The sequence below is a fragment of the Salvelinus sp. IW2-2015 genome, linkage group LG35 (assembly GCF_002910315.2).
Source record: "Salvelinus sp. IW2-2015 linkage group LG35, ASM291031v2, whole genome shotgun sequence".
In the NCBI taxonomy this organism is placed as follows: Eukaryota; Metazoa; Chordata; class Actinopteri; order Salmoniformes; family Salmonidae; genus Salvelinus; species Salvelinus sp. IW2-2015.
Window position 1 is genome coordinate 991117 of NC_036874.1, and position 16470 is coordinate 1007586.

General features: G+C 45.5%; 1 protein-coding gene across 1 annotated transcript in view; it reads left to right on the plus strand.

Annotated features, from left to right (window-relative positions):
• LOC111958599 (multiple epidermal growth factor-like domains protein 8) overlaps positions 1–16470 on the plus strand; it is a 41147-nt gene that overhangs the window by 20852 nt on the left and 3825 nt on the right. Inside the window, 19 exon segments of the mRNA XM_070437296.1 lie at positions 19–232; positions 470–713; positions 831–963; positions 1096–1346; positions 1510–1620; positions 1700–1818; positions 1987–2224; positions 2410–2581; positions 2863–3026; positions 4172–4307; positions 4400–4631; positions 4813–4939; positions 5024–5240; positions 5372–5549; positions 5722–5898; positions 6169–6330; positions 9008–9200; positions 9413–9583; positions 9933–10063. Of these exon segments, the coding sequence (XP_070293397.1) occupies positions 19–232; positions 470–713; positions 831–963; positions 1096–1346; positions 1510–1620; positions 1700–1818; positions 1987–2224; positions 2410–2581; positions 2863–3026; positions 4172–4307; positions 4400–4631; positions 4813–4939; positions 5024–5240; positions 5372–5549; positions 5722–5898; positions 6169–6330; positions 9008–9200; positions 9413–9583; positions 9933–10063 (3370 nt within the window).

Sequence of the window (16470 nt, forward strand, 5' to 3'; positions counted from 1 at the left end):
GTTCTCCCTTCTCCTCAGATTGGACAATGGGTCTCCAGTGTGAGCACTGTCGACCAGGGAGTTTTGGTTCTGCGCTGGCCGGGGGCGGGGGCTGTGTGCCCTGCCAGTGTAACGGCCATGGAGGCCCKCTCCTMGGCTWCTGCCACAARCAGACAGGCCAATGCTACTGCACACACCACACCCAGGGACCACACTGTGAATCCTGCTTGCCTGGATACTACGGAGACCCCAGGTGAGGGGGACAGACAATGGACTCTAGATGGATGGATTTATTACCCCCAGTGAGGAAATTAGTTTTGCAGCATTACAAATAATAGGCATTCTGTAAATGATCTGTTTTATAGAACAGTATGTGTACTGTGCATCAGCAACTAGTTGCTATGTGCTCTGTAATTAAGAACCTGCTTCACTATACGTTTGAATTTCTCTCACTTAATGCATATCACTTATACAACTCTCTCTTCCTCAGGAATAATGGCACCTGTTTCCGCCAGTGTCAGGGGCGCTCTGTGATCCTGTCCCACCAGTCACCCCTCTCTGAGCTCCCCATCTCGTCCTCCCTGGGGTGGCGAGGGGGCGTCGGGGGGAAGGGGGGACTCTCCCACTGTCTGTGGGTCCTGTCTGTCTCTGAGAACCTGGCCCCCTGTGTGCCGGGCGAGCTGTGCCCTCCTGTCGCTCTCACCCTGCACCCAGACTCCTACACACAGTGCACTGTGAGTACTAACTACACACTAACTCCTACAACACAGACTGGTGTTTATTTTGCTGTAGTGAACAGAGCCACCAGCATTCCCATGGCCTGAGATGTATTTGCTGTCTCTCACACACAGAGCTCCTACGTTTACGTGTTTGACGGCCTGCCTCGTTTCTTGAGCAACGGGGTGGTGCACTCGGACCACAACCTGATTGGCGCGTTCTGTGGGACGACCCGGACTCAGCCAATCACAGTGGAGGCCACTTCAGGTTAAAACTTCTAGTCATTTTTTAAAAAGTTTTAAAATAAAGTTTTTCTCCTACTTATTTTCTGACTGTAAATATCATGAGTAGTATTGAAAGATTCCCTCTCTGATCCCTCTGTTTTTCTCTCTCTCCCAGGTGTGATCTCTGTGTACTTTGAGGCCAACGTCTCGTCCGACCGCCCTCAGGGTTTCAACGCCTCCTTCTGGGTGCGGCGCTGTCGCCAGGGTTCTGAGGCGGGGGAGGATGGYTCACCCGTATGCCAGGGAGGGGCGCAGTGCAGCGGGGGGCTGTGCCAGTGTACTCAGGGGTATGGGGGACCGTACTGCGACAGGCCCCTCTGTCCCGAGGGCTGTGGGCTAGCAGAGGGCCGAGGCTCCTGCAACTTGGTGAGAGGGAACAGTAGCACTGTTACTGCAAGACAGTGTGACTGCTCATTGTTGTTTTGTTGGTGTTTTGATGTTTTCCTCTTTGTTTATCCTGTTCCTATATATTACAGTCTCTTGTGTGTCTCTAATGTTAACCCTCTCTCTCTCTATGTGTACGTTTTAGTCTCTGGGAGTGTGTGTGTGTGCAGACGGTTGGGGCGGCTCTGACTGCTCCACCCCTCTGGACTCCAGCAGCCTAGTTTGGGAAACCCTACTGGACACACAGCTCACAGCGGTAAGAACCAGGACACACATATATAAAAACACTCCCACCACAGAGTGTCACAGTGTTAAACTTCCCCCTCCCTCCACAGAACCAGGCCCACAGGTTCCTCCACCGGATGGGCCATTCTCTAGTGTCTGGGCCCCAGGGGAACCTCTGGATGTATGGAGGCCTCTCTCTCTCAGAGGGCATCCTGGGAAACGTCTACAGGTGGGGGGGATGACTTTTTAATGGCTGTGTTTTTATTAGCGTTCATTTAAAGATGCCTTTTATGAGACAGCAATTTTTTGTTGTAATTGTTTGAAATTACCAGTAAATCATATCAGTTAGTTTCTCTGTATGTCTCTCTTCCCTCTCTGTGTTGATTGGTGGGTTCAGGTACTCTGTGTTGGAGCGGCGCTGGACTCAGATGCTGACCAGCTCAGTGGAGGAAGGCTCCACCCCCAGCCCCCGCTACCACCACGCCTCTGCCCTTCTGGCCAGTCACGAGCCTCTCTCTGACGCCCAGGGAGCCACTCACAACCTCATGCTGGTGGTGGGCGGTGTCACGCAGAAGGGCGTCGCCATGGACACGTGGAGCCTCAACCTCAGCAGTCTGGTGTGGAGACAGCACAAGGTCAGAGTTGGTTTGTTTAGTTTTAGTAATCCACCATCTTGCCTTACTTGGGAAAATATATGAACAAAAAAACACTAAACATAAAATATTGGTAGTTAACTGTCAGCCTACACCCCACGATTCAATTTACTATAGACTTGTTCTATGTACCGTAACCAATTAGTCTGTGTCCTCTTCCCCCACAGAGCTCAGTGCTGCCACCGGTGGCAGGTCATACTCTAACGGTGCGTCGGGACTCCTCTATGCTGCTCATCGGAGGTTACTCTCCAGAGAYCGGCTTCAACCATCACCTGCTGGAGTTCAACATCCACTCTGGCAACTGGACCYTCGCCCCCCACACCGGCACACCTCCTACAGGTCAGAAGGACCTATCTCCACCTGCACTCATTAACTCACTTAGTACCTGGCAATCTGGAAAGTCCCTACTCAGCTTTTGTGGAACCTCTCCCACTAAGTAGGCATAGAATATAAAGATTGAGGTGCATCCATTATGGTTGGAGCAAAGAGTCATTTCTGACACCATGAACTGTAAACTGCTGTCCCTTATGATGTTGCATAATTTACCAGTCTGTTGATTAACCCTTAACCCTCCCGTSTTGCCTCTTGACTGACTCCTGTGTGTCCTGTCCTCTCTTCAGGTCTGTATGGCCACTCGGCTGTGTACCACGAGCAGACGGACGCCGTGTATGTGTTCGGAGGCTACCGCTTCCACGTGGAGACAGTGGAGCCCTCAGGAGAGCTCTACAGTCTCTACTATGCCAACCTCGCCTGGTCCCTACTGGTCCCCTCACAGGGGAATAAGGTATGTACTACRACGGCAGCTTTACCACGAGAACATGCTTTTTTCACAACTAGCTAACCGGTATTTAAACAGCTTTTACATGTTCCCAGGCTGGTCTTAATTGATGACGACATTATATCGTAACAATTTTTCTCATATTAATGRAACCGCTGTGTCAGATTTCGAAAAAGCAAACCATGCAATAATTTGAGTACGGCGCTCAGAGCCCAAACAAGACAAAAAGATATCCGCCATATTGTGCAGTCAACAGAAGTCAGAAATAACTTTATAAACATTCACTTACCTTTGATGATCTTCATCAGAATGCACTCCCAGGAATCCCAGTTCCACAATAAATGTTTNGATGATCTTCATCAGAATGCACTCCCAGGAATCCCAGTTCCACAATAAATGTTTATTTTGTTCGATAATGTCCATCATTTATGTCCAAATAACTCAGTTTTGTTTGCGCGTTCAGTACACAATCTAAACTCATGATGCGCGGGCAGGTCCAGGCAAAAGTTCAGACGAAAAGTCATATTACAGTCCGTAGAAACATGTCAAACGAAGTATACAATCAATCTTTAGGATGTTTTTAATATAAATCTTCAATAATGTTCCAACCGGAGAATTCCTTTGTCTTCAGAAATGTGATGGAACAGAGCTCACTCTCACGTGAACGCGCATGGTCAGCGCATGTTCAGCGCATGTTCAGCTCATGGCAGACCTTACTCAATCCCCTCTCATTCGGCCCCACTTCACAGTAGAAGCATCAAACCAGGTTCTAAAGACTGTTGACATCTAGTGTGAGCCGTAGGAAGTGCAAAATGACCCCATAGACACTGTGTATTCGATAGGCAATGAGTTGAAAAACTACAAACCTCAGATTTCCCACTTCCTGGTTGGATTTTTTTCTCTCAGTTTTTTGCCTGCCATATGAGTTCTGTTATACTCACAGACATCATTCAAACAGTTTTAGAAACTTCAGAGTGTTTTCTATCCAAATATACTAATAATATGCATTTATTAGCAACTGGGACTGGGTAGCAGGCAGTGTACTCTGGGCACCTTTTTATCCAAGCTACTCAATACTGCCCCCCWGTCCCAAAGAAGTTAACACGTTCTTTTTTCTTTCTCCCTCTCACTTTCTCCCTCTCTCTCCCCAGCCCCTGTCCCGTTTCTTCCACGCTGCAGCCCTGATAAAAGACACCATGGTGATCGTGGGAGGGAGGACAGGAGTGGAGGACTACAGCAATACAGTGTCTCTGTACCAGATCAACTGTAACACCTGGATACAGCCAGGTAACTGTGTGACTGACACTACATGTGGCTAGCCAAAACACTGCATATATGCTCAGTTTGATGATGTGGAGATTATCCTTCCTCTCGCTCAGACTCGGCGGTGGGCGAGCCGGTTAACCGTTCAGTGTCTCTGGCCATGGTGGGCTGGGGTGGGCGGCTGTTCCTCTCTGGGGGGTTCAATGGGGTCACCCTGGGGCGTCTTCTCACCCTGACCCTTCCCTCTGACCCCTGTACATTGCTGCCCACGCCCGAGGCCTGCAACACCACCACAGGCAGCTGTGTCTGGTGCAGGGGCACCTGCGCCGCCTCCGATACTGCTGAGAGGTACAGCTATGGTTATCATTGGAATGATGTTGTTTCCAAGTTGTTGACTGTGTCTTTTATTTTGGAGGTGTGTCTTGGCGTTGTCACTTTGTGTAATCATGTTTATTCTTTCCCTATCTCAGAATTAGTGACAAACTATCCCTTCTCTCCCTCTTTATGGTGTTTTGTCCCTCTCTCTCAGACTGGGCTGTTCCATTGGTCAGTCTCCCTGCTCCCCCACCCCTCGTCTACCAGACCAGTGTCGCAGACTGAAGACCTGCAGCGAGTGTCTGGCACGCCACCCCAGGACCTTCTCTAGCCCCTCACAGGTAATACACACACGCAAATGCACACAAACATCAGCTCAGACAGTACACACACATACACACACACTAATCTCCCCTCTCTGTCAGTCCCAGTCTGCTCTGCAGTGTAAGTGGTGCACCAACTGTCCAGAGGGAGCATGCATCAGCAGTACAGTCAGCTGCACCTCAGAACACGACTGCAGGATCAACCAGAGAGAGATCTTCCTGTCCAGCAACTGTACTGAGACCAGCTGTGAGGCCTCCGACTGCCCCAAGTGCACCGCCTCAGGGAAGTGCATGTGGACACGCCAGTTCAAACGCACTGGTGAGAGACGAGAGACACCTCCATTCACCTTCTATTGCTAGGGACAGGAGTCTTGGATTGACCACTAGACTAAGTTGTGGCTGGAATAACTGAGAACCACTCTCTTACATCTTGTGTTGCGGTTCCTCCAGGCGAGACCAGGCGCATCCTGAGTGTGAACCCCACCTACGACTGGACGTGCTTCAGCTACGCCCTGCTCAACGTGTCCCCCATGCAGGTGGAGTCCTCCCCCCCTCTGCCCTGCCCACCCTGCCACACTAGCACCTGCAGCGTCTGCTGGGCTCGGGGCTCAGACGGGGCTGGCAGAGTGTGTGTGGAGCATGGCACTGCAGCAGGTAAGTACGGGAGACAGACTGTTGTGTGGGTGGTGGGGTAGGGGCATATCTGTGTCTATTTTTGCAAAAAATATATTTCTGCATTGTAGCTTAAAAAAGAATATATGTTATATTTTCTGCCCTCCTTGCCCCTCTCCTCTCCTCAGTGTGCGAGTCGTCCTCGTGCCTCTGCGCTGTGAGCGGGTCAGTTGGTCGTCTGCTGTCTGGTGGGACTCCTGTCCTAGTGGCCGCTCACCCAGGCTCTACAGCTCGCTTGGCCCCATGTGGCTGGTGTGCTGCCGGGGCGGCAAGGGGCTGGACGCTGCCAGCAGGGAGGCCTCGAGGTGAGGGGACAGAATTGAGTAGATCTTTGAGAATATCCTTTTACAGGATAGAATAATAGATCTCATCCTGTGTTGGTGTGTGTGTGTTTTGTGTGTTGTGTGTGTGTGTGTGTGTGTGTGTGGTGTGTGTGTGTGTGTATATTATAAGAGAGAATAAAATATGAGCTTTTATAGAATAGAATTTAGATGTCTGACATTTAGTGTTATGTTTACTCCGAAACTATTTTCAGTATCCTCTTCTTCTCTCACTTTCCGCCATGTGTGTGTCAGGTGTGAGTGGGGAGGTGTAGTCCCCAGAGGAACAGCAGCTGGTCTTCCTCCATGCCAGGAGAGGATGAGATGTGCCAAACGCAAACACTGTAACATCACCAGGGACGCGCATGACCTTGGCAGGATCCATGACCTAGGCAAGCAGGGCTACGTTCTCAGCCGGTAGGAAGCACGTCACAATATTCATTTTAACGAGAGAAGTAGCAGAACTTGGATCCTCCGGCTATACACACACAACCAATCATCTATTAATCATCAATCTAGTTACATCCACCTTGTCCTGCAAACATGGTACATATTCAGTTGGTTATACATACAGTGGGAGAACAAGTATTTGATACACTGCGATTTTTGCAGGTTTTCCTACTTACAAAGCATGTAGAGGTCTGTAATTTTTATCATAGGTCACTTCTCAACTGTGAGAGACGGAATCTAAAACAAAATCCCGAAATCAACATTGTATGATTTTTAAGTAATTAATTAGCATTTTATTGCAAGACATAAGTATTTGATACATCAGAAGCAGAACTTAATATTTGTACTGAATCCTTTGTTTGCAATTACAGAGATCATACGTTTCCGTGTAGTTCTTGCCAGGTTTGCACACACTGCAGCAGGGATTTTTGGCCCACTCCTCCATACAGACCTTCTCAAGATCTTCAGGTTTCGGGGCTGTCGCTGGGCAATACGGACTTTCAGCTCCCTCCAAAGATTTTTTATTGGGTTCAGGTCTGGAGACTGGCTAGGCCACTCCAGGACCTTGAGATACTTCTTACGGAGCCACTCCTTAGTTGCCCTGGCTGTGTGTGTTCGGGTCGTTGTCATGCTGGAAGACCCAGCCAGACCATCATCAATGCTTTACTGAGGGAAGGAGGTTGTTGGCTAAGATCTCGCAATACATGGCCCCATCCATCCTCCCCTCAATACGGTGCAGTCGTCCTGTCCCTTTGCAGAAAAGCATCCCAAAGAATGATGTTTCCACCTCCATGCTTCACGGTTGGGATGGTGTTTCTTGGGGTTGTACTCATCCTTCTTCTTCCTCCAAACGGGCGAGTGGAGTTTAGACAAAAACTCTATTTTGAATCATCAGACCACATGACCTTCTCCCATTCCTCCTCTGGATCATCCAGATGGTCATTGGCACTTCAGACGGGCCTGGACATGCGCCTGCTTGAGCAGGGGGACCTTGTGTGCGCTGCAGGATTTTAATCCATGACGGCGTAGTGTGTGTTACTAATGGTTTCTTTGAGACTGTGGTCCCAGCTCTCTTCAGGTCAATTGACCAGGTCCTGCCGTGTAGTTCTGGGCTGATCCCTCACCTTCCTCATGATCATTGATGCCCCACGAGGTGAGATCTTGCATGGAGCCCCAGACCGAGGGTGATTGCCATCATTTGAACTTCTTCTATTTTCTTCTATTTTCTAATAATTGCGCCAACAGTTGTTGCCTTCTCACCAAGCTGCTTGCCTATTGTCCTGTAGCCCATCCCAGCCTTGTGCAGGTCTACAATTTTATCCTTGATGTCCTTACACAGCTCTCTGGTCTTGGCCATTGTGGAGAGGTTGGAGTCTGTTTGATTGAGTGTTGGACAGGTGTCTTTTATCAGGTAACGAGTTCAAACGGTGCAGTTAATACAGGTAATGAGTGGAGAACAGGAGGGCTTCTTAAAGAAAACTAACAGGTCTGTGAGAGCCGGAATTCTTACTGGTTGGTAGGTGATCAAATACTTATGTCATGCAATAAAATGCAAATGAATTACTTAAAAATATACAATGTGATTTTCTGGATTTTTGTTTTAGATTCCGTCTCTCCAGTTGAAGTGTACTACTAGTGATACAAATTAACGACCTTAACTGCTTTGTAAGTAGGAAAACCTGCAAAATCGGCAGTGTATCAAATACTTGTTCTCCCCACTGTACATAGTATCCTGAAAAGGTTCTACAGCTGTATCATTGAGAGCATCTTGACTGGCTGCATCACTGCTTGGTATGGCAATAGCACCGACCTCGATCGCATGAAGGGTTGTGCGGGCAGCCCAGTACATCACTGGGGCCGAGTTCCCTGCCAGGACAGGACATCTTTATCAGGAGGTGTGGAAGGAAGGCCCAAAAAATTGTTAAAGTCTCCAACCATAGACTATTCTCTCTGCTTCCGCACAGCAAGCGGTACCTATGCATCAAGTCTGACACCAACAGGCTCTTAAACAGCTTCTATCCCCAAACAATAAGCCTGATAATTAGCTAACAGAATAACTACACAGACTGAGTTTGTCTTGTATCTTTATTGACCTTTTATTTCAATATTTGCACTCTCACAGGGCCCTACACACACTGTCACTCCAACACACTCACACACAAACACTCACTCCATCATCTGCTCACTCACACATTATATGCACATACATTTAAACTGACTCTACACACCCTCCCACTCACTCACATACAAGCTGCTGCTAATCTGTTTATGTTATATCCTGTTGCCTAGTCAGTCACTTTACCCCTATACATATCTACCTCCATCACTCCAGTATCCCTGCACATGTAAATATGGTATTGGAACAGACTTTWAAAAAATATTTCTTGTATATAGTATCCTTATTGCTTACTCTATTTCATATTTCTTATTTCTCGTGTTTTTTTCTAGTAATACATTGATRATTCCATTGTTGGGTTTTGAGTTTGCAAGAAAGGCATTTCACTGTACTTGTGCATGTGACATTAAAACTTGGAAATAAACAGAGCTACAAATTCAGTAGGTATACATACATACATTACATATATGCATACATACATAGTATCCGTTTAAGTTTCTCCTCTTTCTCTTTACTCCCTCCCTGCAGTGTGTCAGGCCAGTGTGAGCCAGTCTGTGCTCAGGGCTGTGTCAACGGGACCTGTGTGTCCCCGGGAGTGTGTCAGTGTCACTTTGGCTTTGTGGGGGACAACTGCTCGTCTCAGTGTCGCTGTAACAAACACAGCAACTGTAAAGGAGTGTCTGAGCCTGACAAGTGTTTGGAGTGTAAAAACAACACTATGGTGAGTGGGGCAGACACACACACATATATACACACACACACAGTATTTCAGCACATCAACTGTAAGATTATGCATGTCACAGSCCAATGTATATCTTGAGTGCCAAAACACTAGTGACACACTGGTGCTGATCCCAGGTCCCAGGTCAGATGCTCATTTCATTCAGTGTATCATATACTGATGTTTGTGGCTCTCTCTCTCTCCTGTTCCAGGGTGATCACTGTGAGAAGTGTAAGCCCCTGTATGTGGGGTTGGCGGTGGGCGGGGGGACGTGCCGCCCCTGTCGGGAGTTCTGCAGGGGGAACAGCGCAGTGTGTCTGTCCCGGGACGAACTCAAGAGGGCGCTAGACCACCCCCAAGACCACCCTCTGGACCCAGACAGCGTAAGTGACTCACTGTCTGTTTTACTTCATTTATATGTTCTTTCCAACTTGCTTTGAGTTTATTAATGGATTACTTTGGATCTGATCAACAATATCTTTTGTGGTCATATCAAATTTTATTAGTCACATGCGCCGAATACAACAGGTGTGGACCTTACAGTGAAATGCTTACTTACAAGCCCCTAACCAACAATGCAGTTAAAAAAAATACGGATAAGAATAAGAAATAAAAGTAACAAGTAATTAAAGAGATTTATGTGCAAGCTAGAAACTCAGTGTAGGAATGGGTATACCACCTTGGATGTCATTTAACTGCAATTCTCTTGTTGAACTCCCTCTCCTTTATCAGATTGTTCAGTGGGTGTCGGAGGGTCCTACAGAGGACTCAGCGGTTTGTGTGAGCTGCCAGAACAACAGTGTGGGGGACAAGTGTGAGAGCTGCCTCAGCGGCTACTTCCTATTGCAGGGGAACTGTGACAAGTGAGTAGTGATTATTTTCAAATTAACCTCTAGCCACATCTAATTCACTTGTAATCAGTGGTGGAAAAAGTACTAAAATCTCATACTTGAGTAAAAGTAAAGATATCTTAATAGAAAATGACTCAAGTGAAAGTCGCCCAGTAAAATACTACTTGAGTAAAAGTATTTGGTTTTAAATATACTTAAGTATCAACAGTAAATGTAGTTGCTAAAATATACTTAATTATCTAAAGTAAAAGTATGAATAAGTTAACATTTCTAAGATTAAGCAAACCAGATGGCACAATTTTTATTTTTTTTATTTTATTTACAGATAGCCAGGGTCACACTCCAACACTCAGACATCATTTAAAAAAGCATTTGTGTTTAGTGAGTCTGTCCGATCAGAGGCAGTAGGATGACCAGAGATGTTCTCTGTTTAGTGTGCGAAATTTGATACTTTTTTTGTCCTGCTAAGCATTCAAAATGTAACGAGTACTTTTGAGTGTCGGGTAAAATGTAAGGTGTAAAAGTCAATTTTCTTTAGGAATGTAAAAGTTGTCAAAAATATAAGTAGTAAAATACAGATACCACAAAAAAAATACTTAAATAGTACTTTAACTTCAGTACTTTACACCACTGCTTAATGGATGAAAGAGACATGGAGCCATATTTTGGTGTTCACACCCATCCGAATCAAATCAGTTTATTTGTCACGTGCACCGAATAGAACCGGTGTAGACCTTACAGTGAAATGCTTACTTACAGGCTCTAAGCAACAGTGCAATTTCTAAGTAAAAAAGGGTATTAGGTGAACAATAGATAAGTGAAGAAATAAAAACAACAGTAAAAAAAAAAACTGTGAAAAATAACAGTTGCGAGGCTACATACAGGCACCGGTTAGTCGGGCTGATTGAGGTAATATGTACATGTAGGTATGGTTAAAGTGACTATGCATATATGATAAACAGAGAGTAGCAGTAGCGTAAAAGAGTGGGTGGTGGGTGGTGGGACACAAATCAGATAGTCCGGGTAGCCAATGTGCGGGGGCACTGGTTAGTTGGGCTGATTGAGGTAGTATGTACATTAATGTATAGTTAAAGTGACTATGCATATATGATAAACAGAGAGTAGCAGCAGCGTAAAAGAGGGGTTGGGGAGTGGCACAATATGCAAATAGTCCGGGTAGCCATTTGATTACCTGTTCAGGAGTCTTATGGCTTGGGGGTAAAAACTGTTGAGAAGTCTTTTGGTCCTAGACTTGGCACTCCGGTACCGCTTGCCATGCGGTAGTAGAGAGAACAGTCTGTCTATGACTGGGGTGGCTGGGGTCTTTGACAATTTCTAGGGCCTTCCTCTGACACCGCCTGGTGTAGAGGTCCTGGATGGCAGGCAGCTTAGCTCCAGTGATGTACTGGGCCGTACGCACTACCCTGTAGTACCTTGCGGTCGGAGGCCGAGCAGTTGCAGTACCAGGCAGTGATGCAACCAATCAGGATGCTCTCGATGTTGAAGCTGTAGAACCTTTTGAGGATCTGAGGACCCATGACAAATCTTTTTAGTTTCCTGGGGGGGAATAGGCTTTGTCGTGCCCTCTTCACGATTGTCTTGGTGTGTTTGGGCTAGAGGTCGACCGATTATGATTTTTCAACGCCGATACCGATTATTGGAGGACCAAAAAATATGATTAATCGGCAGATTTTTTTTATTTTTTTTTATATATATATATGTAATAATGACAATTACAACAATACTGACATGAACACTTATTTTAATATAATACATCAATAAAATCAATTTAGTCTCAAATAAAAAATGAAACATGTTCAATTTGTTTAAAACAGGCAAAAACAAAGTGTTGGAGAAGAAAGTAAAAGGTCAATATTTGCCATGTAAAAAAGCTAACGTTTTAAGTTCCTTGCTCAGAACATGAGAACATATGAAAGCTGGTGGTTCCTTTTAACATGAGTCTTCAATATTCCCAGGTAAGAAGTTTGAGGTTGTAGTTATTATAGGAATTATAGGACTATTTCTCTCTATACCATTTGTATTTCATATACCTTTGACTATTGGATGTTCTTATAGGCACTATAGTATTGCCAGCCTAATCTCGGGAGTTGATAGGCTTGAAGTCATAAACAGCGCAATGCTTGAAGAACAGCGAAGAGCTGGTTGCAAATGCAGGAATGTGCTGTTTGAATGAATGCTTACGAGCCTGCTCCTGCCTACCACCGCTCAGTCAGACTGCTCTATCAAATATCAAACATAGACTTAATTATAATACACTGCTCAAAAAAATAAAGGGAACACTAAAATAACACATCCTAGATCTGAATGAATGAAATATTCTTATGAAATACTTTTTTCTTTACATAGTTGAATGTGCTGACAACAAAATCACACAAAAATGATCAATGAAATCAAATTGATCAACCCATGAGGAGGCTGGATTTGGAGTCACACTCAAAATTAAAGTGGAAAACCACACTACAGGCTGATCCAACTTTGATGTAATGTCCTTAACAAGTCAAAATGAGGCTCAGTAGTGTGTTGTGGCCTCCACGTGCCTGTAGACCTCCCTACAACGCCTGGTCATGCTCCTGATGAGGTGGCCAACTCCTGGACAGTCTGTGGTGCAACGTGGCGTTGGTGGATGGAGCGAGACAGATGTCCCAGATGTGCTCAATTGGATTCAGGTCTGGGGAACGGGCGTGCCAGTCCATAGCATCTATGCCTTCCTCTTGCAGGAACTTCTGACACACTCCAGCCACATGAGGTCTAACATTGTCTTGCATTAGGAGGAACCCAGGGCCAACCGCACCAGCATATGGTCTCACAAGGGGTCTGAGGATCTCATCTCGGTACCTAATGGCAGTCAGGCTACCTCTGGCGAGCACATAGAGGGCTGTGCGCCCCCCCAAAGAAATGCCACCCCACACCATGACTGACTCACCGCCAAACCGGTCATGCTGGAGGATGTTGCAGGCAGCAGAACGTTCTCCACGGCGTCCCAGACTCTGTCACGTCTGTCACATGTGCTCAGTGTGAACCTGCTTTCATCTGTGAAGAGCACAGGGCGCCAGTGGCGAATTGCCAATCTTGGTGTTCTCTGGCAAATGCCAAACGTCCTGCACGGTGTTGGGCTGTAAGCACAACCCCCACCTGTGGACGTCGGGCCCTCATACCACCCTCATAGAGTATGTTTCTGACCGTTTGAGCAGACACATGCACATTTGTGCCTGCTGGAGGTCATTTTGCAGGGCTCTGGCAGTGCTCCTGCTGCTCTTCCTTGCACAAAGGCAGAGGTAGCGGTCCTGCTGCTGGGTTGTTGCCCTCCTACGCGCTCCTCCACGTCTCCTGATGTACTGGCCTTCTCTCGGTGCGACCTACCGTGACGTAAGACACACAGCAACCTTCTGCCACAGCTCGCATTGAGTGCCATCCTGGATGAGCTGCACTACCTGAGCCACTTGTGTGGGTTGTAGACTCCGTCTCATGCTCACTAGAGTGAGAGCCACGCCAGCATTCAAAAGTGACAAACATCAGCAGAAGCATAGGAACTGAGAAGTGGTCTGTGGTCACCACCTGCAGAACCACTCCTTTATTGGGGGTGTCTTGCTAATGCATATAATTTCCACCTGTTGTCTATTCCATTTGCACACAGCATGTGAAATGTATTGTCAATCAGTGTTGCTTCCTAAGTGGGACAGTTTGATTTCACAGAAGTGTGATGACTTGAGTTACATTTGTGTTTTAAGTGTTCCCTTTATTTTTTTGGCAGTGTGTATATATTTTTTTACACCTTTATTTAACTAGGCAATCAGTTAAGAACACATTCTTATTTTCAATGACGGCCTAGGAACGGTGGGTTAACTGCCTTGTTCAGGGGCAGAACAACAGATTTTTACCTTGTCAGCTCGGGGATTCGTTTTGCAACCTTCCGGTTACTAGTCCAATGCTCTAACCACCTGCCTTACATTGCACTCCACGAGGAGCCTGTGTGGCAGGCTGACTACCTGTTACGCGAGGGCAGCAAGAAGCCAAGGTAAGTTGCTAGCTAGCATTAAACTTATCTTATAAAAAACAATAAATCTTAACATAATCACTAGTTAACTACACATGGTTGATGATATTACTAGTTTATCTAGCGTGTCCTGCGTGCGTACAATCGATGTGGTGCCTGTTAATTTCTCATTGAACACAGCCTACTTCGACAAACGGGTTGATTTAACAAGCGCATTTGCAGAAAAAAGCACTGTCGTTGCACCAATGTGTACCTAACCATAAACATCAATGCCTTTCTTTAAAATCAATACACAAGTATATATTTTTTAAACCTGCATATTTAGTTAATATTGCCTGCTAACATGAATTTCTTTTAACTAGGGAAATTGTGTCATTTCTCTTGCGTTCCGTGCAAGCAGTCAGAGTATATGCAGCAGTTGGGCCACCTGGCTCATTGCGAACTGTGTGAAGTCCATTTATTCCTAACAAAGGCCGTAATTAATTTGCCAGAATTGTACATAATTATGACAACATTGAAGGTGTACAATGTAACAGCAATATTTAGACTTAGGGATGCCATCCGTTAGATAAAATACGGAACGGTTCCATATTTCACTGAAAGAATAAACGTTTTGTTTTCGAAATGATAGTTTCCGGATTTGACCATTTTAATGACCAAGGCTCGGTTTATGTCTGTGTGTTATAATTAAGTCTATGATTTGATAGAGCAGTCTGACTGAGCGATGGTAGGCACCAGCAGGCTCGTAAGCATTCATTCAAACAGCACTTTCGTTCGTTTTCCACAGCAGCTTTTCGCAATGCTTCAAGCATTGAGCTGTTTATGACTTCAAGCCTATCAACTCTCGAGATTAGGCTGGTGTAAACGATGTGAAATGGCTAGCTAGTTAGCGGGGTGCGCCGGTAATAGTGTTTCAAACATCACTCGCTCTGAGACTTGGAGTAGTTGTTCCCTTGCTCGCATGGGTACGCTGCTTCGAGGGGGGGCTGTTGTCGATGTGTTCCTGTTCGAGCCCAGGTAGGGGCGAGGAGAAGGACGGAAGCTATACTGTTACACTGGCAATACAAAGTGATCCATAGAACATCCAATAGTCAAAGGGATATATAATACAAATCGTTTAGAGAGAAATAGTCCTATAATTCCTATAATAACTACAACCTAAAACTTTTTACCTGGGAATATTGAAGACTCATGTTAAAAGGAACCACCAGCTTTCATATGTTCTCATGTTCTGAGCAAGGAACTTAAACGTTAGCTTTTTTACATGCAAATATTGCACTTTACTTTCTTCTCCAACATTGTTTTTGCATTATTAAACCAAATTGAACATGTTTCATTATTTATTTGAGGCTAAATTGTTTTTTTTAAATTAATTAATATTAGTTAAAAAGTGTTCATCAGTATTGTTGTATATGTCATTTACAAATAAAAATATAAACAATCGAATCCGCATTTAATCGGTATCGGCTTTTTTTGGTCCTCCAATAATCGGTATCGGCGTTGAAAAATCATAATCGGTCGACCTCTAGTATGTACGTACAGTCACTGTGGGACGACGTCCTCGATGCACTTATTGATAAAGCCAGTGACTGATGTGGTGTACTCCTCAATGCCATCGGAAAAATTCCGGAACATGTTCCAGTCTGTGATAGCAAAACAGTCTTGTAGTAGCATCTGCTCCATCTGACCACTTTTTTATAGACCGAGTCACTGGTGCTTCCTGCTTTAATTTCTGCTTGTAAGCAGGAATCAGGAGGATAGAATTGTGGTCAGATTTACCAATTGGAGGGCGAGGGAGAGCTTTGTACGCTTCTCTGTGTGTGGAGTACAGGTGATCTAGATTTTTTTTTTTTCTCTGGTTGCACATTTAACATGTTGATAGAAATTGGGTGGAACTAATTTAAGTTTCCCTGCATTAAAGTCGCCGGCCACTAGGAGCGCCGCTTCTGGGTGAGCGGTTTCCTGTTTGCTTATTTCCTTATACAGCTCATTGAGTGCGGTCTTAGTGCCAGCATCCGTCTGTGGTGGTAAATAAACAGCCACGAAAAGTAGAGCTGAAAACTCTCTTGGCAAATGGTGTGGTCTGCAATTTATCATAAGATACTCTACTTCAGGGGAGCAAAATCTAGAGACTTCCTTAGATTTCGTGCACTAGCTGTTGTTTACAAATATGCACAGACCGCCCCTATCTTGCCGGTGCAGCATATATCCCGCTAGCTGAATGTCCATGTTATCATTCAGCCACGATTCCGTGAAACATAAGATATTACAGTTTTTGATGTCCCGTTGGTAGGATATTCGTGATCGTACCTCGTCTAATTTTTGTCCAATGATTGCACGTTGGTGAGTAATATTGATGGTAACGGCAGCTTTCCCACTCACTTTCTGCGGATCCTTACGAGGC